The sequence below is a fragment of the Tamandua tetradactyla genome, chromosome 16 (assembly GCF_023851605.1).
Source record: "Tamandua tetradactyla isolate mTamTet1 chromosome 16, mTamTet1.pri, whole genome shotgun sequence".
Lineage (NCBI taxonomy): Eukaryota > Metazoa > Chordata > Mammalia > Pilosa > Myrmecophagidae > Tamandua > Tamandua tetradactyla.
Genome location: NC_135342.1, coordinates 32,177,372 through 32,201,669, shown reverse-complemented (window position 1 = coordinate 32,201,669; position 24,298 = coordinate 32,177,372). Strand labels below are relative to the sequence as shown.

At 36.4% G+C, this 24,298-nt stretch overlaps 1 protein-coding gene across 2 annotated transcripts in view; it reads left to right on the top strand.

The window, feature by feature from the left end:
• The window catches only part of UBA2 (ubiquitin like modifier activating enzyme 2), a 34,231-nt gene extending 14,042 nt beyond the window's left edge, over positions 1-20,189 (top strand). For both annotated transcript variants that reach the window (XM_077132201.1, XM_077132202.1), the window contains 10 exons: positions 313-434; positions 4,131-4,230; positions 5,106-5,272; positions 7,464-7,557; positions 7,645-7,757; positions 10,065-10,220; positions 12,457-12,553; positions 15,777-15,882; positions 17,481-17,617; positions 19,163-20,189. In XM_077132201.1, coding sequence (XP_076988316.1) covers positions 313-434; positions 4,131-4,230; positions 5,106-5,272; positions 7,464-7,557; positions 7,645-7,757; positions 10,065-10,220; positions 12,457-12,553; positions 15,777-15,882; positions 17,481-17,617; positions 19,163-19,344 — 1,274 coding nt within the window. In that variant the 3' untranslated portion in view covers positions 19,345-20,189. The remainder of the gene's footprint in view (positions 1-312; positions 435-4,130; positions 4,231-5,105; positions 5,273-7,463; positions 7,558-7,644; positions 7,758-10,064; positions 10,221-12,456; positions 12,554-15,776; positions 15,883-17,480; positions 17,618-19,162) is intronic.
• The last annotated feature ends 4,109 nt before the right edge of the window (positions 20,190-24,298 follow it).

The window sequence follows — 24,298 nt, the reverse complement described above, 5'->3', positions numbered from 1 at the left end:
ATGTGTTTAACATATTTGATTTATAAAGTGATGTTTTAGAAACTAGGTGGTTCTGTAGTGAAATAATGGTTTCCCTGAAGATCTAGTTAATGGTAGACTTTTTCCCAGATCTGACTGTAAGTCTATGCTTTAGACTGCGTATGGCCTTCAGAATGTGAGGTAGAGAAAGATGCTGATGAACCTGTTAAATTTTCCTTTCTCCTAGAACTCAGAATGTCCTATCTAGGTACTTCCCTGAATGACTACACGCCGCCATTCACCTCTGACACACAAAGGTATACAGTTGAAAATAAAATGATGTCTGTTTTATAGGGGAACCAATGGAAGCTGAAGCTAGAGCTAGAGCATCTAATGAAGATGGTGACATTAAACGTATTTCCACTAAGGAATGGGCTAAATCAACTGGATATGATCCAGTGAAACTTTTTACAAAGGTTAGATTTATTTTCTTTATAATTATGGATAGATTATCTGATTGTGTTTAAATAGTATATGGAATTCAATTTAGCTTTTTTCTTTTTAAGGTATCTGTCTAATGCCGCCTTAATAAATTGGTCGAAGTAGACAGGATAAGCAGGTTTGAAATTTTAGCACCTGTACCAAACAGTGTAGCCTCTTAATGGGAGATAAAATACAGAAGCTTGCTTATATACCCTCTTCTCATGGTTATCTTTCCCTCCCTCCCTTTGACTGAACTTTTGTTTTCCCCTGGTTTCTACTTCTTTTTTGTCTTCACTTACATCATTTTCCTGCTCAAATCTTTTCGATTGGCTGTTTGATTGGTATGTTCTAAATTGCCCTGAATGCCTAAGCCCCTTGTTCTTTCTTGGCAGAATCCCTCTTCATTGGTATATATTGCTGGCCTGCTGAATGTTTCTAGACATAATATATAAATATACAAGATTATTTTAATTGGTCCACATAGTTATTGCTTAGCTGGGCCCTCGTATTTGTGTCTAGTGTTCTACCTTAACTTTCTAGCAAGGTTATCACAGTTGGACTTGTGACTTTTTCACATCTTCAGCTGCCTCAGTTTGAACAAAGGATCCCATGGATTTGTTAACAGGTTTGAAGCATTTGAACATAATTTACCAGCTGCAGGAACTGTTGCTTTTCACTGCAAAATCTTTTCCCTTTTGTCTTTTGGGAGAAATCTTCCAGTGAAGTTTAACTCTCCCACTTGGTGTTTTTCCATCCCCTTGTACCTTACTCTTCCAACAGTATTTTTTCTCTCTCTTTTCCTAGCTACTTCTGTCTGCTTTCAGATATACGCAGGTCCCACTGAACTAAATGGATAGTTCTCCTAATCTCTCTAGCTTGTATTTCATCTTTCCCTCAGTGGTAACAGATATCAGAGGTTGACTCTTACAGCTATTGAATTTATTTCCTCACTACAGGTTTCTTGAAAGATGGTTTCTATTTTGATCATTCTGAAAGGGCACTAAATTCTGCTGTCGACAGTGGCAATGTTTTCCAAACTGGTCTCCTAAGCCCCTGTTTCCATTTCAGTCTGAGCAACATTCACATGCTAGAATAATCTGAAGTACAACCCCAATCTGTTGGGGTTATTAATGTTATTAATGGGAATTACTTTACTTCAACCTAAGACTTTCTTTGTACATGGTGTTCTCCTATCCCTACCCTTAGAGAATTTTCAAAATATTTCTGAGAAATTTTCACACATACAGTCCACACATGGTGTACAGTCAGTGGCTCACAATATCATCACATAATTGTGTATTCATCACCATGATCATTTAGCAGACAACTTACATACGTGCTGTGTGCCAGGCAGACAACTTACATACCTGCTGTGTGCCAGGCACTGCTTTAGGTATAGGGGATTCGGTGATGAGTGAGACATAAGACAGAGTCCTATGGGGAACTCACAGTCTAGTTGGGGGAATCAAACATTGAGCAAGTAATTTCAGCTTCAGTGTTTAAAACATAAATAACCTGGAGGTTATTCTTAAGTATTCTATAGATATCCCTTTTGAGTTTATGGTGTATTGGAGTGAGTGGAGAGAAGTACCTCTCTCCAAAAACTGTTGAGAAGAACTGTTGAGCTGTGTTCCATAAACTTTGATTCTTGAAGATGATTGTATAACAGTGTAGCTTTCACAGTGTGACTGTGTGATTATGAAAACTTTGTGTCTGGTGCTCCTTTTATCCAGGGTATGGACAGACAAACAAAAAAAATAAGGATAAAAAATAAATAATGGGGGGGATAAAGGGTGAAAAATTGGGTAGATTGAAATACTAGTGGCCAATGAGAGGGCAGGATAGCAGGTATGGTTATGTATGAGTTTTTTCTTTCTTTTTCTGGAGTGATGCAAATGTTCTAAAAATGATCATGGTGATGAATACACAATTATGTGATGATATTGTGAGCCACTGACTGTACACCATGTGTGGACTGTATGTGTGAAAATTTCTCAGAAATATTTTGAAAATTCTCTAAGGGTAGGAATAGGAGAACACCATGTACAAAGAAAGTCTTAGGTTGAAGTAAAGTAATTCCCATTAATAAGAGGAGAGTGGAAAGAAGAGATGACTGGAGAGAGAAGCTGGGATCAGATTTATATATCAAGAGAGTTGGAAGGTAGTCTATGGGATCACTGTGTATGTGTGTGAAAGATACGCATCGAACCACTCTAGGGGATGACCTATAATCAGTATGAAACAGCATCCCTTGGAGTGCAGTATCAGAATAATCTGAAGTACAACCCATCTGCATTCCCAGTGGGGCATGAGGCAAAGTAGACCCAACAGGACTACTTTGGATGTATAAGGAGAATAGTAAGGAATCAAGATTGATACCTGGTTTCTTGCTGCGCACTTGGATAAACAGATGCCATTTGCTAAGATAAGGTGAGGTAAGAAGCAGATGTGTGTATGGGGTTTTGAAGATAGGAAAATGTGATACAATTAGCTTTGAACTCACTGAAATTCCTATGGAACATTAGAAGATAGTTCTCAAGGTGAGTAGAGAAGTCTAGGCTAGAGATAAAATGGGGAATCTTACTTAGGTTTATAGATGGGATTTAATTGAGTGGATGGGGTTTATAGAATGAGACAATGGTTTAGAACAGAACCCGGTATTTAATAGTTAGGTAAAGGAGAAGAAGGTGGAGCTCGTGCTTGGGAAAACCATGCTAATTCTCCATTTCCTGAGCTTTTTCAGCCCAGCGTTCAGGTCCTTTTCAAAATGTCTCCAGCCATGGTTACTTACTCCCAAATTACAAGGGACTTCTCATCTCTGTGCCTGTGTGCCCATTTCACATGTTAACCATCTTGAATCCTCAGTTTTCATGGCTATGTGTGATTTTTCACATTTAATTGTATTTTAATTATTTGTATATTTAGTTTGATTTCTGAAGGTTTGAGGCCGTTCACTTTCATTAACTTGGTTGGGTTGAATATATTTTGACTTATAGTTCTGCTATTTTGACATAGCCAAATCTAGTACATACAATAGATGTGTTGAATAATTAAGCCACAATACAACATTCAGATAAGGAAAAAGTGAAAATATTAAAATCACCTCTAATTCTACCTGTTGTTTTCATTTGCTTATGTGATGGTCTCTCAGTGTGCTTATGGTAGCATTTTGAGGGTAGGGGTGGGGCATGGTTTGAAGGATTGGGAGGCACTTTTCAAAGTTGTTGCAGATAATTTTGAAATCCTGTTGAGCACCTTCCTTTTTAGCAAGTGTATGTATCGCCCATGAACTTAGAGATACTGATACCTAGTATCTTTAGGCTCAATGATTGTATTTAGTTCATGTGGAATTGGTGTGCATTTATTCGATGTACGATTGTGTTTCATCATCTTTGGAGGTCTAGGATTTGGGGGAGGTAGTCATGCCAGTTCAGAGTTCCTTTACCTTGCTTTCCCAAGGACACCTTTGCTTTTAACTGTTTTAAATATAGAGGCTCTATGTAAGTTTTCCTTTTAGAAAAGATTTATACTTTTTTTTTGCTTTTGAAAATTGCTGGAAATCTGGCATATGGCATGTGTCTTTAAACTAGAATATGTGGTATATTTAAGATCAGCACTGAAATTTTTCAGTATTCAGTTGAAGCGTAGGGTCTTTAGGATTCATGGGATTTATCTTTTCTCCTTTTAAGCTTTTTAAAGATGATATCAGGTATCTGCTGACAATGGACAAACTTTGGAGGAAAAGGAAACCTCCAGTTCCGTTGGACTGGGCTGAAGTGCAAAGTCAAGGTAAAGAGTATAGTCTTTGGAATACCTATATTAGAGATTCCCTCGTCTGAGTCTTTCAGTGGCCCTTTTTCTTGAAAGTGGTCATTGTTCCTGGTACTTTTCCAGACTGTTTAAGGAGAAAAATCAACGTTCCATCACCTAGAGAAATAGCCACTATTAACATTTTAGGTACAGGCAGTCGTGTATACACTTTACATAATTGAGGTTATACTGTTTAATACTCCTAACTTGCTTTCTTCAGAATATATTATTTAGTTAGTCCCTAATTCATTACCATGTCATTGTTTAAAATTTTCCCTGAAATAAATAGTGCTGTGATAAACATTTATATGCATACACCTTTGTACCCTTGTGTGGTTAGCTCTTTAATGTTACTTTAGAAATATAATTTTAAATGTGAAAAGAACTACTGTAGTAAGGACTTTTTCCTTATGCCACTCCCTCTTAACACATCTGTGTTTCTTCTTTATCTGCACTGTATTGCAGTGCAATCTCTCTCCTGGAACTTAAAGGGGGATATAATTTTGGCATAGTTCTAAACAATATGGAATGTTTAACTTTATGGACGAATTCATATATGGCTCTAGCAGTTCCCACTTTTTGAGTGTAAGCTGTGTGCTGAGCATAATGCTTGTATACAATATATGCTTGAATTTCCCAATAACCCTATAAGGTGTACTGGAATGGTTTTGTTTCTCTCCCATCTTAATTTTATAAGTTTTCTGTACAGATATTTGTATTATAGTGACATTTACTAAAATAGAATTTTTCAATATTCTTTGATTTTCTTACTCGTTAGGCATTGAATTTGTTAAATAGAACACAGTAGAAGAATGATGTTTTAATATTGATATTTCTCATATTTTTTCCCTTAGGTGAAGAAACCAATGCATCAGATCAGCTAAATGAACCCCAGTTGGGTCTGAAAGACCAGCAGGTTCTAGATGTAAAGAGCTATGCATGTCTTTTTTCAAAGAGCATTGAGACTTTGAGAGTTCATTTAGCAGAAAAAGGGGATGGAGCTGAGCTCATATGGGACAAGGTTCGTTTTGAAAACGCCTGGCAATTAGTTATATATTAAATGTATGTTGAGTTTTGCAAAAGAAGCTAGTACTTTCTGAATGTCTTCTATTCTCCCAGATTTTGAGGAAATATATATTGTTTGGATATTTTCATCTCTGTTTGGGGGCTTGAACTATGAATTTTCTAAATGTGAATTCAAGCAATGTTGTAAAACCTTATTTTGGTTTATGATTATGTTGACTGGGGAGATAATGTAAATTTATTACAGTAAACGTTTCACTGACTTAAGAGAACAGACTTAAACTTCTTGTATATGCTTTATAGTTTATTAGAAGTCAGATAATCCTTTTGTAGACAACAGTTCCTTGGTCTAAGTTTTTTTATATCAGTGTTTTTTTAATTTTGAAATTTTTTTAAATATTTCTCACATTTCACAAAATATCTTTTGTTGACATTCTACAAATAATACCATCCAGTATTGTCCCAGTACTTTATTCTTGTCCCAATATTACTTCTATAATATTTGCTATTTCAAGAAGGGTTTCCAGAGAAATCTGATAACCATCTACTTGAGATATTAGATATTCTTGATTTGTTTACTCCCTCTTCAAAATAAACAGTTATAATTGAGGTGTCGTTTGCTGAAATACCAATTTTTTTCAAAGCTTCAGAAATATTGCTGTTTGAGGAGAGGTTGAAAATTCAGTAGAGTTCTTGTCTTTCCCCGATTTGTAAAGATGAGCTAACTACATTTTGTTTGCCTGCCATAGGTATCTGAAATGGATCAACAATCACTGCAGAATTTATTAATAAACTGTCAGTGGTGCGTTCCATGACCTTTTTTCTCAAGTCTGTGTCTCATTGACTTTGAAAGTAATAATTGCTTTTCAGTGGATAGTTATGGAAAGAGACCTCAATACAGATGAGATATTTATAAAAATGGGATATTCTTTCTAATGATGGTATTGTATAATTAGATGTCATATGTTGAGATTTGCTATTATGAGTCATTTTTAATTGTAGTCAGTATTTTCTTTAGAGACTATACGTGATTTATCTGTTAAAGTTTCTGTATTCCTACCACAGTAAAGATTTACCATGGGTTTTAAAGTAAGGGAAAAGTTTGGCCAGTTTTGGAAACCTAAAGTAACATTGTGTGTGTCCGCACAAATTTGGAATATTAGTGGTTTGGAAAGTTGTTATCAGTACTTAGGAGCTAAATAAAGGACCCTTGGAACAGGGAATTATTACCTCTTGAATAAAATTATACCTCATGATTGGAATTAGCTAACTGCCTAGGGAAGTACCTAGTGGACACTGGGTTGGGAACTTTTAGATATTGTTACTTAGTCCTCACCACAACTTTATGAGATGTGGATATGATTTTCCCTGTTTAACAGAGTAAGGAATGTTGGCTCATGGAGATTGTAACTTGCCTGGGTTTACACAGCTAGCCCGTAAAGTACACAAAGAATCCCATCCAATCAGTGCTTTTTCTTTTGTACTCTAGTTCTTTTGAGTTCCAGGCTAGGATAGTATCTATCTTCTCAGTTTAAAGTAGGAAGCCTTGATGAAATCCAATTAAAAAGACTAGGATGTAGTTTCAGGAAGAGTAAAATTTGTGGAAGAAAACTTTATTGTAGTCATATCTGAGGAAACAGTGTATATAGATGGAAAGTGGTGTGTATGAAAGGAGTTTGGAGAAAGATAAGGTTTCTGGGGAGATAAAATCTGATTACTAGAGATGTATACTCTGCAGCTCAGTTGCAGTGGTCCAGACTTTTCTGAGACTTTAATGACATAGCTTTCACAAAACAGCATCTGTCTGCTTGCTTGGATTCTGTGCTTCTCAAACTTCTCATTAGTAATTGATGGACACAGCAAACAGTTGCTGTGTCATTGAATGGATGATGTTTTCAATTAAGCAGTGCATTCAGTTAAGCAGGAGTGAATTCTGGGAAGCCTAGGTGGCTCTTGGTGCATTTGTCAAGCCACATTCCTGGACCAGAGAAACCTGATGATGAGATCCTCCACCTCCACACTACTTACTGTAATGCTCTACCTGACTGGTCTCTCCTTCAAGCCTCTCCCTTGTTCTAGTTGGCTGTCTACAATGTTATAAACATTCAGAAGTATCATTCTGAAAGTAATACTTTGTTAAGCTACCAAATCTGTGGGGACAGTTGTTAAATTCTTTAACTTACTGACAGGATGACCCATCTGCAATGGATTTTGTCACCTCTGCTGCAAACCTCAGGATGCATATTTTCAGTATGAATATGAAGAGCAGATTTGACATAAAATGTAAGTTATTTCATACCAAAGTTGTATCATTTAAACTTGAACTTTTTTTTTAACTGCTAAACATTCTTTTTTTCCCCCTTCCCCTAGCAATGGCAGGAAACATTATTCCTGCTATTGCTACTACTAATGCAGTGATTGCTGGGTTGATAGTATTGGAAGGATTGAAGATTCTATCAGGAAAAATAGACCAATGTAGAACAGTGAGTATTTGTTTTTGTTTACACTTTTTATACAATTTCTTTTTCAAAATGATTTATAAAAAGTTTAAAACAGACAAAAAATTATAAACAATAAAATTGATTTAAGACCATGGAAAAATAATTGTTCCATTTACCTTGTGAGTACATGCTAAAGTAAACTTAAGCTTCCTGGAAGTTACAACAGAAAAAGCACACTTGCTTCTCTTATTTCTGTCTGTAAATGGATGTAGAAGTTATTTCTGCAGATCTCACTCGTGATACCTTGTTTGCTTATGTGGTTAATGATTGGCTTTTTTTTATTATTATCGTTTAATGCTTTTTATTGTGAAATATGGCATATGCACATACAGAAAACAGCAATAATTTTCAAGGTACATTTTTTTTTTTTTTTTGCATGGCCAGGCACCGGGCATCAAGCCCAGGTCTCCAGCATGGCAGGCAAGAATTCTGCCACTGAACCACTATCGCACTGCCCCAAAGTACTATTTTTTTTTTTGCCTTTTTTTAAAAAATTTATTTATGAACATAACTACATACAAACACAAACATTCTTACCATATGATCATTCCATTCTTGTTATATAATCAATAACTCACAATATCATCACGTAGTTGTACATTCCTCATCATGGTCATTTCGTAGAACATTTGCATAAATTCAGAAAAAGAAATAAAAAGAAAACAGAATAAAATTCATATATACCATACCTGTTACCCCTAGCCTTTCGTTGATCACTAGCATTTCAATCTACTAAATTTATTTCAACATTTGTTAAAATTATTTATTTATATTTTAATCCATATGTTTACTCGTCTGTCAATGAGGTAGATAAAAGCATCAGACACAAGGTTTTCACAACCACACAGTCACTTGTGAAAGCTATATATGATTGGCTTTTTAACTGAATTAATGTTAGAACTGTATCTGTGCTAATTCTTCAGAGACCTGCTGCTGATGTGTTTATCCAAAAAATGATTTGTGTTTCCTGGGACCACTTTTGAATTTTCAACTTTAGATTTTCAACCCACATATATATTCAGACAGCAATGCTTCATGAGAGCTATTAATTCCCTCTCCACTAAGCATTAAAGGTCAAGACCATTTTTCTTGCTGTTTTTTTTTTTCTGTGGGAAAGACTGGAACTATTTGGGTGTTTTCTTTGGATTACTGCTTTCATTCTCTATTGAGTTGGTGTTTGAAGATGCTTTGGTTTCTAACCTGTTTTTAGCAATTCAGAAGAAACTTCCTAAAATATATTGTAGCCAATGTTTTTAGCTGCTTACAACAAAGGGGCTGTTTAAGTTCACCTTTTTACTATAATGTCACAAATAAAAGAACCCATTTGATTTCAGGAATTTCTTCAAATATCTAGTGTATGATGGCACTCTAATTTTGCAGTTTGATATATTGATGTATTCTTTTCTAATATCATTGCTTTCGTGAGATTTCATATTGAAGGTGTATAGAATCCTATTACCAGTCTGCCATCTTGATTCAATTTTATATTTACATTTTTATTTTGGCTCCATATTTTTTATTTCTAAGAACTTCATTTTTTGATTACTATGTTTTTATAGCAGCCACAACTTATGGCTATAGTATCCCTTTGAGTATTTAATATTGAACTTATTAAGGCATCTGCTGTTTTCTGTAACATCATTCTGGTATTTTTGCCTGTTCTGCTCCTCTTTCGTGGGCTACTGATTTTCTTATGTCTGAATTCCATTTGTTCATATTTACACTAATGTCAGGGTGGATTAATAGTGTTAGCTTAAGTATTTAGTGTTAGCAATTGTTTCCATTACTCTTTGATTTCCCATAGTACATTTGAATCCTCAGTGAAGCCCAAGATCAAATAAATCCTCCTGTTACTCCTCCATTTTAACTTGCTTGATTTAGCTGGTTTCCTTCTAGTCCTAACAGATTACCAGTATTCTTTGTTGGGACAGATTCCAGGTGGACTCTTCTTAGCATACCAAAACAGTGTCTAAAAGCTGGTTTACTCTGATGATACCAGAGACCAGTATGGCTAGATCCTTACTGTTTCTACATTAGATTGCAAAAGGATCTAGAAACATCAGTACAGGAGGATTTCTTTTTAGTAAGCCCAGCCTTTTAAGTAGTAGCTGATTTGAGAAGAAATCTGGAAGATCTGACTTTTAACAAGGTTGTGATTTTCCTTATCCTTCCTGCCATCTTGGAGGGAATATTTTTCATTGGATGTATAGTAAAAGGATTTTAGATTGTACGGTTTATAAAATTATAACTCACATTTCTGATTTCTTCCGGTTTTTTTCTTCTCCAAAGATTTTTTTGAATAAACAACCAAACCCAAGAAAAAAGCTGCTTGTGCCTTGTACACTGGATCCTCCCAATCCCAATTGTTATGTTTGTGCCAGCAAGCCAGAGGTGACTGTACGGCTGAATGTCCATAAAGTGACTGTTCTCACATTACAAGATAAGGTAACTGCATGGCTTAGTTCTCTGCTATGTCTGTTTCCTTTGAGGAAAAAAAAGAAATGCAAGTTCCCTTTTGCCTTTTACAGTGTTGGTGTGATCACAAACTAAAAGGCACATAATTATTCTGTAAGACTCTGACTACTGAAGTGTCAGTGACTACCTGGGTTGCTCTATCATCTGGGTTCCTGCTGGCCTGTTTATGTGTGGTTCCAGAGTACGTCTCTCTTACTTGAGAAAGAAATAGGTATATGTTCTAGTTTGCTAGCTGCTGGAATGCAATACACCAGAGACAGATTGGCTTTTAATAAAAGGGGATTTATTTCATTAGTTCTTCAGAGGAAAGTCAGCTAACCTTCTTCTGAGGTTCTTCCTTATGTGGGAAGGCACAGGTCGATCTCTGCTGGCCTTCTCTCCAGGCTTCTGGGTTCTAATAACTTTCCCCAGGGTGATTCCTTTCTGCATCTCTCCAAAGGCCTGGGCTGAGCTGCGAGTGCTGAGATGAGGTATGCTGAGCTACTTGGGCTATGCTACATTGAGCTTTCTCATTTAAGCACCAGCCAGTTAAATCAAACACCATTCATTGCAGCAGGCACACCTCTTAGCTGACTACAGATGTAATCAGCAACAGATGAGGTTCACGTACCATTGGCTCATGTCCATGACAACAGAACTAGGTGCCTTCACCTGGCCCAGTTGACACCTGAATCTTACTACTACAGTATACTTGGCTGGAATCTGTACCACACATAGTACAGAGCTACAGATGTAATCAGCAACAGATGAGGTTCACATACCATTGGCTCATGTCCATGACAACAGAACTAGGTGCCTTCACCTGGCCAAGTTGACACCTGAATCTTACTACTACAGTATACTTGGCTGGAATCTGTACCACACATAGTACAGAAGTGACACAGTATTGAGAAGTAGAAGAACTCTGTTTCCCACACATTGGGTAAATTTTGTATTTTTTTTGGCAGACATGAGTTATTCTTGAATGGTCTGGAGGTGGTCCTGGCTATGGCAGAGAGCAGACAAGTTTTGCATGCAGTATGAATACTTAAGATGGTGAGGTTTTGCATTTCCAGCAGAGTAAAATCCCAATTATTAGCTTTGTTTTAAAGGGCTTGGGTTTGGGGTGCTCTGGATTATAAGCAACCCTTACTCAACACCAAATTGGGGCGCTCTTGTTAATCATTTTTAGGGTCTGAGTTGAGACTTGGTGACGGTATATACTTTTTCCAGTACAATCTGATTCTGGTAGTTAAGTTAGACTAGTTCCTGAAGAGTTAAGGCATTTTCGTATCTGGAGTCACCTGTAGATCTGGAGTGAGGGAATTTCAGGGTTTTAGGATATGGTTGGTTGATTATTCCTTCCTTCTAAGTTGACCAGATTAGTTTCTTCATTAGGAATGATTTTGTAAATGACCCAAACAGGACCCCACTTCATATTGTTCCTTGATTGTGTCCATCATGGACATATTTACATACCACTTGATAAAGGGGGAATACATATCTGTGGCCCTAAAGGCTGTTTGATAGTAAGTGGCCTTTCCCTGAGTTGGTTACACACAATAGGTTGTTTTAAGCTCATGTTTTGGGTGAGGAGGCAGCAAGATTTGGTGTCCTGTCCAGGAGGGAAGATGGTTGCTTGACCTTTCCTGGGAAATAATTTCAGTTGGTGCCTGCTGGTTCTTGGCTAAAGGTAATGCCTCTATTTGTAGGGCAATTTGGACCTTTAAAGGGTTCTTTGTTATTATTTAGGAGCTGGTTGGATTTGATAGAAAATTATCACTTTTAACACATCTTGAAATATATAGAGAGATAAATTCAGGAAGAGGAGGCTCAGATCAATAAGAACTTTTTCCATCTATAAAATGCCTGCCATTGCAGGATTGGCACAGAGACTGAGTGATAACAAATGTTGAGTGTCTAGTTTAGCTCAGAACCTAATCTACAGTAAAAGACAAAATACCAAGAGCCAGTTAAAAGCCCTCAATACCCGTTTGTAGGAAGTTTAATATGATTTGCATCAGTGGTCAAAAATGGAGATAGGATGTGGGCCTGACATAAGGTAAATGCCTGCTGTTTTTCCTACTTAGCCCAAAGTATTTTAAAGTATGATATACCCTTTCCTATGGAAGAGAAACGTAAGACCTTTATAGAAAAAAGATTCTAGGTTTTTTTTAATGATTTCTAATGACATATATTAATGTTTTGAATCTCTTTTTTTTTGTAGATAGTGAAAGAAAAATTTGCAATGGTAGCACCAGATGTCCAAATCGAAGACGGAAAAGGAACAATCCTTATATCTTCAGAAGAGGGAGAGACAGAAGGTATTATATGCTATATTATTCACTCCCCTCATTGGGTGGAGACTGCCTAAAACAAGGCCTGCACAGTAGTCTATCCATTCCCTGTATGTTACTCTGTATCACACTTGTGATACTGAGACTGGTGATACCTGAGATAATTAGAAGGGGAGGTGCATGTTCACAGGGATACTCTCCCAAAGTGGTGTATTGCCTTGGTGGAGTGTCCTGAAATTGCTCAAATTTAGGGGGACTATTTCTTAATATCCCAGACCACAGGTTACTGATCATTGACACTGACCATGATGCTCTCATCCACTTTCAGGGAATTTTATTTGTTGTGTCATGGATCCTAGGAGCTAAATTAGTGATGAGAAGACTCCTCTGCTTGTTAGATCAGAGTGGGGAGGGGTCTTTGTTGAAAATTGGAGAAACCATGATAACCTGTGTCAATTATGTACCAGAAAGCATGAAAGCTGAAAACCAGTGTTTGGCTTTTCTTTTCAGAAGTTCAGGCAGGGGGCCGGCCACAGTGGCTTAGCAGGCAGAGTCCTTGCCTGCCATGCCGGAGACCTGGGTTCGATTCCTGGTGCCTGCCCGTGCAAAAAAAAACAAAAAGAAAAGTTCAGGCAGGTCATTCCTTTTGTTAATGCATTTGTTAGATAAGTTGTAATACGTTTGATTCTGTTGAAACTTTCTTAGCATCGCATTGTAGTTATATACTTCCTTCATACTGCATTAGTCACTTGATTGGGCTTGGAAGTTCCTGCACCTCCTTTGTCACATTTGCACTCATCTCTTAGGTTACCATGTGGTTGATTTCTTCATCTCCCAATTTTTGCCAGTTTACCATTACTTTCAAAAGCTGGGAACACTGCTTTCCCTATATAATGAGTAATTCATTCACCTATTTGTTTGTGGTTGTTTATTCAATACATTGTGCCAGATTCTGTTGGGGATTCAAATGTCAAGCCTTCTTTACATTAAGATTCAGTTTTGGGATTCTTTTTGGTTGTAGTTGCTTATTGAGAAGTTATTTGGGATGTTGCATCAAGTGTAATTGGGGGCCATATTTGTCTGGGTGGTATATTAGAAGTTTAGTTGAAATATTTCTTCAAGTGCTGTTCTAGCTAACTGTGTTCACTCAGCCCTCCATTCCCCAAAATGTTTGTCCACTACCCCTGTACTCTTTCCTTAGTTCTAGCCAGCTATTCAAAATGCTAGGTTTTAGAAATGGAAACTGGTCAAGAATTTCAGTGGCTTAAATGTGGCCCTTTTCCATGCGAAATGCATGTGCCACTGAGGGTGAGATAGCATTTAACAAAAATGTTTTGGGTCCTTCTATATTATAAGCATAGTCATAGGTGCTTATAATTCAAAATTGAATAAGACAGTGATCCCTGGCCTCAAGTACCTTATGCTTTGGAAGGAGAGGAGAAACTGTTACAAATGGGTTTAGTATAGGCTTAGAAAGTATTGTAGAAAGAGTGTGTTCAGGGTATGAGTTGTAGGAAAATATATTTAGCTTTGTGGAGGAGAACTTAAAGAGGGGTGGGATCTTAGTGGCAGTGGCTCTTAGTTCTTGAACAATGACCCCTGACCCTCTGGGCAGAGAAGAGAGCATCCACACTTGGACAGAACAAGCAGCATCTACAAGGAGATATATCTGTAAAAGAACATAAAAGCCTTTGGGAACAGCCAGTTTTTATTATTGTTCTTGTTGCTTTGACTGGAAGACACGTGCTATGGGGTTGGCAGTGGTAGTGAGACTGGAGGACTTGTGCTATGGTAAGTGTTTGGCTTCTTTCTCATCTGTCTTACTGTTCCTGCCAGGGTTTAAGCAGAAACTAATGTGGGTACCTTTAATCTGCAGAGGGTGAATTTAAAGGGACATGAGTATAGAGTCAGAGAGCCAGTCAGGGAGAAAAAGAATGAGGGAGGTAGAGATTTTTTACTAACTTAGGTGATAGATTTGAGATTTGTAAAGTCAGAATTTAGAGCTGAAGTGAGGAAGCATTCCATTAGGGCTGTACAGGACTATTGTCAGAGAAGATGCTGATCTACCAAGATAAGAAAACCATATTAACTGGTTCCCTCTTGAATGCTGAATGTGTTAGGTCTAGGGGGTTCTGGTGAGTGGGAACATGTGAAAATACATAGGACTGGGATTGGGGATAGAAGTCTGGGTAGGAAATTTTTTCCAAAGATATTCCAGACAGATTTGAAAGTTAAGACAAGAAATAAGTCTGTAAAAGAACTAAAATTCAGTGTTTCATGGATCTCAAGGTCAAGATAGGGAGGGCCTTTTTAAGTATTTTCCTTAGAAGCATGAAAGAATTGATAAATACTAAAGAAAAAAGTTGTTAGATTTTATGGAAAATTACATTCTTTAAACATCATAACCAAAATTTTAAATATGTTATTTACTTAGTATGTGCCAGCCACATACTAAGAACAGATCAGAGGTTCTATACTGTCTGTACCTTCACAGAGCAAATATTGCAGTAATTACAATACTAAAGTGGACTGAGTATTGGGAGGAAGAAGTGTAAATCAGGATTAAGATGAGCAATGTTGTAAATGTAAAAAAAAAAAACACTTGAGTGCTTTGGCAGGCCAGGAAAGGTGCGTTTGAACAAAGAGAGTGGATAATTAAAGTAGAAAGGCCCTGGAAGATGGGGGGGAATGGTCTTTCATCATAATATTTATAATTTACGTAGCAAAGACTTATTGAATGCTAGTGGGTACCACGCACTGAAGCTTGGCCTGGGGATAATGGGATAATGCAGAAGTAACATATGGAATATAGAACTAGTTTTGGGTGATTACTTTTGGAGCCTTCACTGGCCCTTCTGTCTTTACGGTGAAAAATCCATTAAACAAGATTTTCCCATTTCTGAATTGTAAAATTCAATAAAATGTAGCTTATAAGTTGCCTCTGATTTCTCCAGGACTCCAAAATTAATTTGGTTTGATGGGAGAAGATTGTCAGAACTAATCACAATTTGGTCCTCTCGAGGTAGATTTTGGTAGTGAGTTTTCAGGGCTGAATTCCTAGGTGCTGGTTAGCGCTGCTGAGCCTTGGGGCACAAGCAGTGAACATCCTGAAGGAAGGCCCTGTCCTGTGTTCATGGAGCTTACAGATAATGTTTAATATATTTTAAAGGGGGGTTATCTTGTTTAAATCTGACCTGACTGCGCCATGAAAGTATAAGTAAAGTATTTAAGTTTCTCTCATATTTTCTAGCTAATAATCATAAGAAGTTGTCAGAATTTGGAATTAGGAATGGCAGCCGGCTTCAAGCAGATGACTTTCTTCAGGACTACACATTATTGATCAACATCCTTCATAGGTAGGAATTAAGTATAAGAATATACTTAAATATGCTTACTTGAGTATACAATATACAGATAAAATAGGGAAAGAAATGTTTTCTTACCCCAAATCCTGTTATTTGAAGTTACACAATATACTTTCTCAAGTTGGCCAAATTTGACCTATAGGAAAATTTGAGAATCCAGAAATAAAAGGATATATATTATTAAAACATATTATTAAAAGGGTAACTGTCAGCAATGGTGGCTAATCAGAAAGACCTAGAGAAGGTAGAAAGCCAGCCCTTGAATAATTTTAATCAGAGGTAAATTAATTTCAGTAACTGAACTGGAATAAAAATTTCAATTGTTTTTACAAATTTCCAAGAAGAAAGAAGTATTTCTCCCCCTATAAAACAAAAAATATTTCATTTGTGATCTGTGACAGTGACAGAAGAATAAAAAAATCTGCTTACAGATTCCTGGGTTAGATTACTTTTTCCTTTTTTCTCACTTGCCCACTTAAAAAACATTCAAAACTGCTTATATTACAGAATATTTACCTAAATATCACACAAAGTACAGATGGTCCTTCACTTTGGTATATTCATCTGTTTTAACAAGGTACATTTTTGTACATGTTCATTGATAACTCCTAAACTGCACCATGACCTTGAACCATTGGATAGCATCCCACAAACATAAAGGGTGGTTGTAGCATTGCTATCTGTGTCTATTTGTTTTGTCAATTTTTTGCCTGTACCATCTTTGTCTTGTTTGAAGATTATTACGTTTTATACCTGATTTATAAAAGCATAAAATAACAAAGTTTGAATGTGGATTTATTCATAAGAAGCATAAGTTTCATAAACTTACACAGTTGAGTCAGAAATATTGCTAGGCATCTTGTCTAGCCTCAGTTGAACACAAATTGAATGTAAATAGCGTAATTGTGTCCACTTGTAAAAGAAGTACCCATGAAAGATGTGCGATAAAATAAAATAGAAATGTGTCAGATGGTTTCTGAAAGAGTAAGCATATTTGGGTTTATTTGTTTGTTTTAAAAATCATATTTTTTAGCTCTCTGGAAACAGAACCCCTCTTATAACATGTGAGTCTTTAGTTTAACTTTCATGCTTTAGACTTGCATACATGTTTTTGGGGACTCATGTACAAAAGTGGAGGACTGCTTGTAAAGATGGGGGGAACCCAGAAACCGTGTAACCTTACTCCTAAAACAAATTACAAATCACTGTGATCAAGATGACATTGTAAGTACAGTGTAGAATCCTTTGGTCTAGCAGCTGAAAAAATCAGTGCAGAGATTTACTGTGGGCCACAGGTGTTTGTTCAGTTTTCTGCTTTAGCAGTGAAAGTTGTTTACCCTTTAAAAAAAAAAGCCATTCCCTAGCTTGAAGGTGCAGTGGTTATGACCATTTGAATGACAACAAGAATCTGATCTGTACAAGTCATTATTTTACTATAATTTTAGCTCTTTGAAAATCAAAATCCATCTATTTGATGTGTGCATAATAGTATACTCATTGAGCTTTGAGTAACAGTGTCTCTCCAGTGCTCCTTTGCCTTGTATATAGTTGTGGTGGTGCCTTTTTTATAGTGTGTGTTTCTTTTACAGTGAAGATCTAGGAAAGGATGTTGAATTTGAAGTTGTTGGTGATGCCCCAGAAAAAGTGGGGCCCAAACAAGCAGAAGGTGCTACCAAAAGTATAACCAATGGCAGTGATGACGGAGCTCAGCCTTCCACATCCACAGGTGAGTCATGACCCCAGCCAGAAGGTTGTTAATTACCCACTAAGCAAAAAATAGAAATAGTGTATGCTTTATTTTTATGAACATTTACCATAAAGTAGAAATTCATAAAGCTACTAGAGGTATGTGTTGGTTTGGTGTTGATTTAATAGAACTTTGAATTCATGCACCAGTAAGTTAAGATTGAGGGGTAAACACTGTCTTTTACAACTGGAAAATGTCAGCCAGTTTACTAGAGAGTAGACAGTCTATTTTCCTTACTAGTTTTGAATTTTGTAGGCCTATTTTATTTAGTGCATCTGACTGTTTTTGAGTGAACAAATGCTTGGCAAGTAAGGATTTAAGCATTTTTGAGCTTTGTCAGAAGCAGTGTAACCTTGCTAAAGTACACCTGAGAGATCTTTTTTTGGGGGGTATTCTGTGATGGTACTTGGTACTTTTAATAACTGACTCTACTGTGCTCCTGTTTGAGTATTTACTGCCCCTCCACCCCATGTACCTTTCATTTTTCAGTCAGGAACCTAAAAATTACCACGTTTTCACTTCTGGTTTTTTTTTCATTTCTTTGGCCCTTTGTCTTTGGCATTCTTTGGAGTACAGTTGCAGTTGTTTCTGGTATTCCTCTGAGAATTTTGAAGGTAGACTTTGAGACTCTCTGGAGTGTGGCTCACTGTGAATTTCTGAACCTTTTTTAGAATGAAAATAGAAAGGGTCCATCATCATCCTCTGAAACTGGTAGTTTTTTCAGAAATCATAATTTGAAATTTACATTTATTGATCCCCTACTCTGGGTGGGTTTTAGCAGCTATAGACATGAGTGAGATACGTATCCTGCCTTTACCTTCCCTGGAGGAGGGAGACAAAACCAATTTGTGGGTAAGGTTAAGAGGATGAACTGTGGAGCTGTGGAGCTCTACTGCCCCGTGTTTGAATCCTGGCCTCTTCTTCTGCTCTGTGACCCCGGGGCAAGCCAGTGTCTCTCTACCTCAATTTTCTTTTCTGGAAAGCAGATAACAGTGTTATCTTCTTTATAGGATTGTTGTGGTGATTAAGTGGCTCTGTGTAAAGTGCTCAGAACAGTTCCTGGCACATTGTAAATGCTACATATGTTACTGTTACTACCACCACCATCATTATTAGGATATGTACCTTCCCTCTCCTGTTGGAGAAGGTAGAGATAGAAACAAGGAACTGTAGTGATTCTTTTGAGTTATATGATACAGTTTTTTGCTTTGATTAGAAAAGAAATATGTAATTTCATGAAGGTTCCCTTAGGACAGCCATTCTTAAATTTGGATATCAAAAGATAGCCATTCTCGGGCAGACCATGGTGGCTCAGCAGGCAAGGACACTTGCCTGCCATGCCAGAGGACCTGGGTTCGATTCCCGGTGCCTGCCCACGTAAAAAAAAAAAAAAAAAAAAAAAAAAGATAGCCATTCTTAAATTTGGTATATATTAGAAAGATTATCTTTCGGTTATATAAAATATTGGTGCTCCCACACTGTTAACTATTTTGTTTTTTTTTGTTTTTTTCTTTCTAAAATAAGCACAAGAACAAGATGACGTGCTTATAGTTGATTCAGATGAAGAAGGCCCTTCAAATAATGCTGACATCAGTGAAGAAGAGAGAAGCCTTAAGAGGAAATTAAATGAGAAAGATAATGTTAGTGCAAAGAGGCCACGTACAGAACAGACAGAAGAACTTGATGATGTTATAGCATTAGATTGAAAAGAAATGCCTCTGAACAGAACTTTATAATCACATTAGGCCATCTGGACAGAACCAGATTATTCTTTGGGTCCTTTGTTCCAAAGGGGAAAAAATGTACACCAATGACTTGAAAACACTTCTGCTCACTTTGAAAGCATTCAGTTTGCTAGAACTATTAGAAACATTACAGTATACTGTATTGAAGGTAGGAATATAGATTTAAAACCCTTTGAACAAAGTGTGTGCATAAAGAGTCATGAGATGAAACAACACCTTGCATGTTGCCTTTTAATGTAAATACCCTTAGGTATCATTTAATAGTTTTAAAATATTGTGGTTTAGTAAAGTTGATACCTGGTTATAAATATTATGCCTTTATTTTTGGTTAGAAGAAGAATTATTTTTAGCCTAGATCTAACCATTTTCATACTCTTAACTGACTGAAACAGATTCAAAAAACTATCAAGTGCTATGCATTGAACCTTGTTTTTAAATGTTAACTGGCACTGTGTATATTACTGTAAAACAATGTTAATTTACTCAAGTTTTCAGCTTGTACTGCCTGGTATGTCTGTGTAAGAAACCAATTTTTGTGTATTGTTACAGTTTCAGGTTATTTATATTTGATGTTTTGTAAAACTCAAATACAACTATACTGTACTTATGGACCAAATAAATGGTATCTACATACTTGTTACACATGCCTGCGCAGTTCGTGTTTCTGCTGCCTTACTAGGTGATACACTATTTGTATTGCAGGTATGCCAAATAATTCGCATTTAAAAACTCCTAATGGGTCTGAAAGTTTAAAAGATCTCCACTGTTTGCCATTCTGAAATAAAGCTTTTTATGGCAATGTTGCATTTTTTTTTTTATTAACGGAAAGAAAAAAAAAAGAAATTAACACAACATTTAGAAATCATACCATTCTACATATGCACTCAGTAATTCTTAACATCATCACATAGATGCATGATCATCGTTTCTTAGTACATTTGCATCGGTTTAGAGGAACTAGCAACACAACAGAAAAAGATATAAAATGTTAATATAGAGAAAAGAAATAAAAGTAGTAGTAATAGTAAAAAAAAAAAAAAAAAACCCTATAGCTCAGATGCAGCTTCATTCAGTGTTTTAACATGATTACTTTACAATTAGGTATTATTGTGCTGTCCATTTTTGAGTTTTTGTATCTAATCCTGTTGCACAGTCTGTATCCCTTCAGCTTCAATTACCCATTATCTTACCCTGTTTCTAATTCCTGCTGGACTCTGTTACCAATGACATATTTCAAGTTTATTCTCGAATGTCCGTTCACATCAGTGGGACCATACAGTATTTGTCCTTTAGTTTTTGGCTGGACTCACTCAGCATAATATTCTCTAGGTCCATCCATGTTATTACATGCTTCATAAGTTTATCTTGTCTTAAAGCTGCATAATATTCCATCGTATGTATATACCACAGTTTGTTTAGCCATTCTTCTGTTGATGGACATTTTGGCTGTTTCCATCTCTTTGCAATTGTAAATAATGCTGCTATAAACATTGGTGTGCAAATGTCCATTTGTGTCTTTGCCCTTAAGTCCTTTGAGTAGATACCTAGCAATGGTATTGCTGGGTCGTATGGCAATTCTATATTCAGCTTTTTGAGGAACCGCCAAACTGCCTTCCACAGTGGTTGCATCATTTGACATTCTCACCAACAGTGGTTAAGTGTGCCTCTTTCTCCGCATCCTCTCCAGCACTTGTCATTTTCTGTTTTGTTGATAATGGCCATTCTGGTGGGTGTGAGATGATATCTCATTGTGGTTTTGATTTGCATTTATCTAATGGCCAGGGACATTGAGCATCTCTTCATGTGCCTCTTGGCCATCTGTATTTCCTCTTCTGATAGGTGTCTGTTCAAGTCTTTTTCCCATTTTGTAATTGGGTTGGCTGTCTTTTTGTTGTTGAGTTGAACAATCTCTTTATAAATTCTGGATACTAGACCTTTATCTGATATGTCATTTCCAAATATTATCTCCCATTGTGTAGGCTGTCTTTCTACTTTCTTGATGAAGTTCTTTGATGCACAAAAGTGTTTAATTTTGAGGAGCTCCCATTTATTTATTTCTTTCTTCAGTGCTCTTGCTTTAGGTTTAAGGTCCATAAAACCGCCTCCAGTTGTAAGATTCATAAGATATCTCCCTACATTTTCCTCTAACTGTTTTATGGTCTTAGACCTAATGTTTAGATCTTTGATCCATTTTGAGTTAACTTTTTTATAAGGTGTGAGATACGGGTCTTCTTTCATTCTTTTAATATGGATATCCAGTTCTCTAGGCACCATTTATTGAAGAGACTGTTCTGTCCCAGGTGAGTTGGCTTGACTGCCTTATCAAAGATCAAATGTCCATAGATGAGAGGGTCTATATCTGAGCACTCTATTCGATTCCATTGGTCGATATATCTATCTTTATGCCAATACCATGCTGTTTTGACCACTGTGGCTTCATAATATGCCTTAAAGTCCGGCATCGCGAGACCTCCAGCTTCATTTTTTTTCCTCAAGATGTTTTTAGCAGTTCGGGGCACCCTGCCCTTCCAGATAAATTTGCTTATTGGTTTTTCTAATTCTGAAAAATAAGTTGTTGGGATTTTGATTGGTATTGCATTGAATCTGTAGATCAGTTTAGGTAGGATTGACATCTTAATTATATTTAGTCTTCCAATCCATGAACACGGAATGCCCTTCCATCTATTTAGGTCTTCTGTGATTTCTTTTAGCAGTTTTTTGTAGTTTTCTTTATATAGGTTTTTTGTCTCTTTGGTTTAATTTATTCCTAGGTATTTTATTCTTTTCGTTGCAGTTGTAAATGGGATTCGTTTCTTGATTTCCCCCTCAGCTTGTTCATTACTAGTGTATAGAAAAGCTACAGATTTTTGAATGTTGATCTTGTAGCCTGCTACTTTGCTGTACTCATTTATTAGCTCTTGTAATTTTGTTGTGGATTTTTCTGGGTTTTCGACGTATAGTATCATATCGTCTGCAAACAGTGATAGTTTTACTTCTTCCTTTCCAATTTTGATGCCTTGTATTTCTTTTTCTTGTCTAATTGCTTTGGCTAGAACTTCCAACACAATGTTGAATAATAGTGGTAATAGTGGACATCCTTGTCTTGTTCCTGATCTTAGGGGGAAAGTTTTCAATTTTTCCCCATTGAGGATGATATTAGCTGTGGGTTTTTCATATATTCCTTCTATCATTTTAAGGAAGTTCCCTTGTATTCCTATCTTTTGAAGTGTTTTCAACAGGAAAGGATGTTGAATCTTGTCAAATGCCTTCTCTGCATCAATTGAGATGATCATGTGATTTTTCTGCTTTGATTTGTTGATGTGGTGTATTACATTAATTGATTTTCTTATGTTGAACCATCCTTGCATACCTGGGATGAATCCTACTTGGTCATGATGTATAATTCTTTTAATGTGTTGTTGGATACGATTTGCTAGAATTTTATTGAGGATTTTTGCATCTTTATTCATTAGAGAGATTGGCCTGTAGTTTTCTTTTTTTGTAATATCTTTGCCTGGTTTTGGTATGAGGGTGATGTTGGCTTCATAGAATGAATTAGGTAGTTTTCCCTCCACTTCGATTATTTTGAAGAGTTTGAGGAGAGTTGGTACTAATTCTTTCTGGAATGTTTGTAGAATTCACATGTGAAGCCGTCTGGTCCTGGACTTTTCTTTTTAGGGAGCTTTTGAATGACTAATTCAATCTCTTTACTTGTGATTGGTTTGTTGAGGTCATCTATGTCTTCTTGAGTCAAAGTTGGTTGTTCATGTCTTTCCAGGAACCCGTCCATTTCATCTAAATTGTTGTATTTATTAGCGTAAAGTTGTTCATAGTATCCTGTTATTACCTCCTTTATTTCTGTGAGGTCAGTAGTTATGTCTCCTCTTCCATTTCTGATCTTATTTATTTGCATCCTCTCTCTTCTTCTTTTTGTCAATGTTGCTAAGGGCCCATCAATCTTATTGATTTTCTCATAGAACCAACTTCTGGTCTTATTGATTTTCTCTATTGTTTTCATGTTTTCAATTTCATTTATTTCTGCTCTAATCTTTGTTATTTCTTTCCTTTTGCTTGCTTTGGGATTAGTTTGCTGTTCTTTCTCCAGTTCTTCCAAGTGGACAGTTAATTCCTGCATTTCTGCCTTTTCTGCTTTTCTGATAAAGGCATTTAGGGCAATAAATTTCCCTCTTAGCACTGCCTTTGCTGCGTCCCATAAGTTTTGATATGTTGTGTTTTCATTTTCATTCGCCTCTAGGTATTTACTAATTTCTCTTGCAACTTCTTCTTTGACCCACTGGTTGTTTAAGAGTGTGTTGTTGAGCCTCCATGTATTTGTGAATTTTCTGGCACTCCGCCTATTATTGATTTCCAACTTCATTCCTTTATGATCCGAGAAAGTGTTGTGTATGATTTCAATCTTTTTAAATTTGTTAAGACTTGCTTTGTGATCCAGCATATGGTCTATCTTTGAGAATGATCCATGAGCACTTGAGAAAAAGGTGTATTCTGCTGTTGTGGGATGTAGTGTCCTATAAATGTCTGTTAAGTCTAGCTCATTTATAGTAATATTCAGATTCTCTATTTCTTTATTGATCCTCTGTCTAGATGTTCTGTCCATTGATGAGAGTGGTGAATTGAAGTCTCCAACTATTATGGTATATGTGTCTATTTCCCTTTTCAGTGTTTGCAGTGTATTCCTCACGTATTTTGGGGCATTCTGGTTCGGTGCATAAAAATTTATGATTGTTATGTCTTCTTGTTTAATTGTTCCTTTTATTAGTATATAGTGTCCTTCTTTGTCTCTTTTAACTGTTTTACATTTGAAGTCTAATTTGTTGGATATTAGTATAGCCACTCCTGCTCTTTTCTGGTTGTTATTTGCATGAAATATCTTTTCCAAACCTTTCACTTTCAA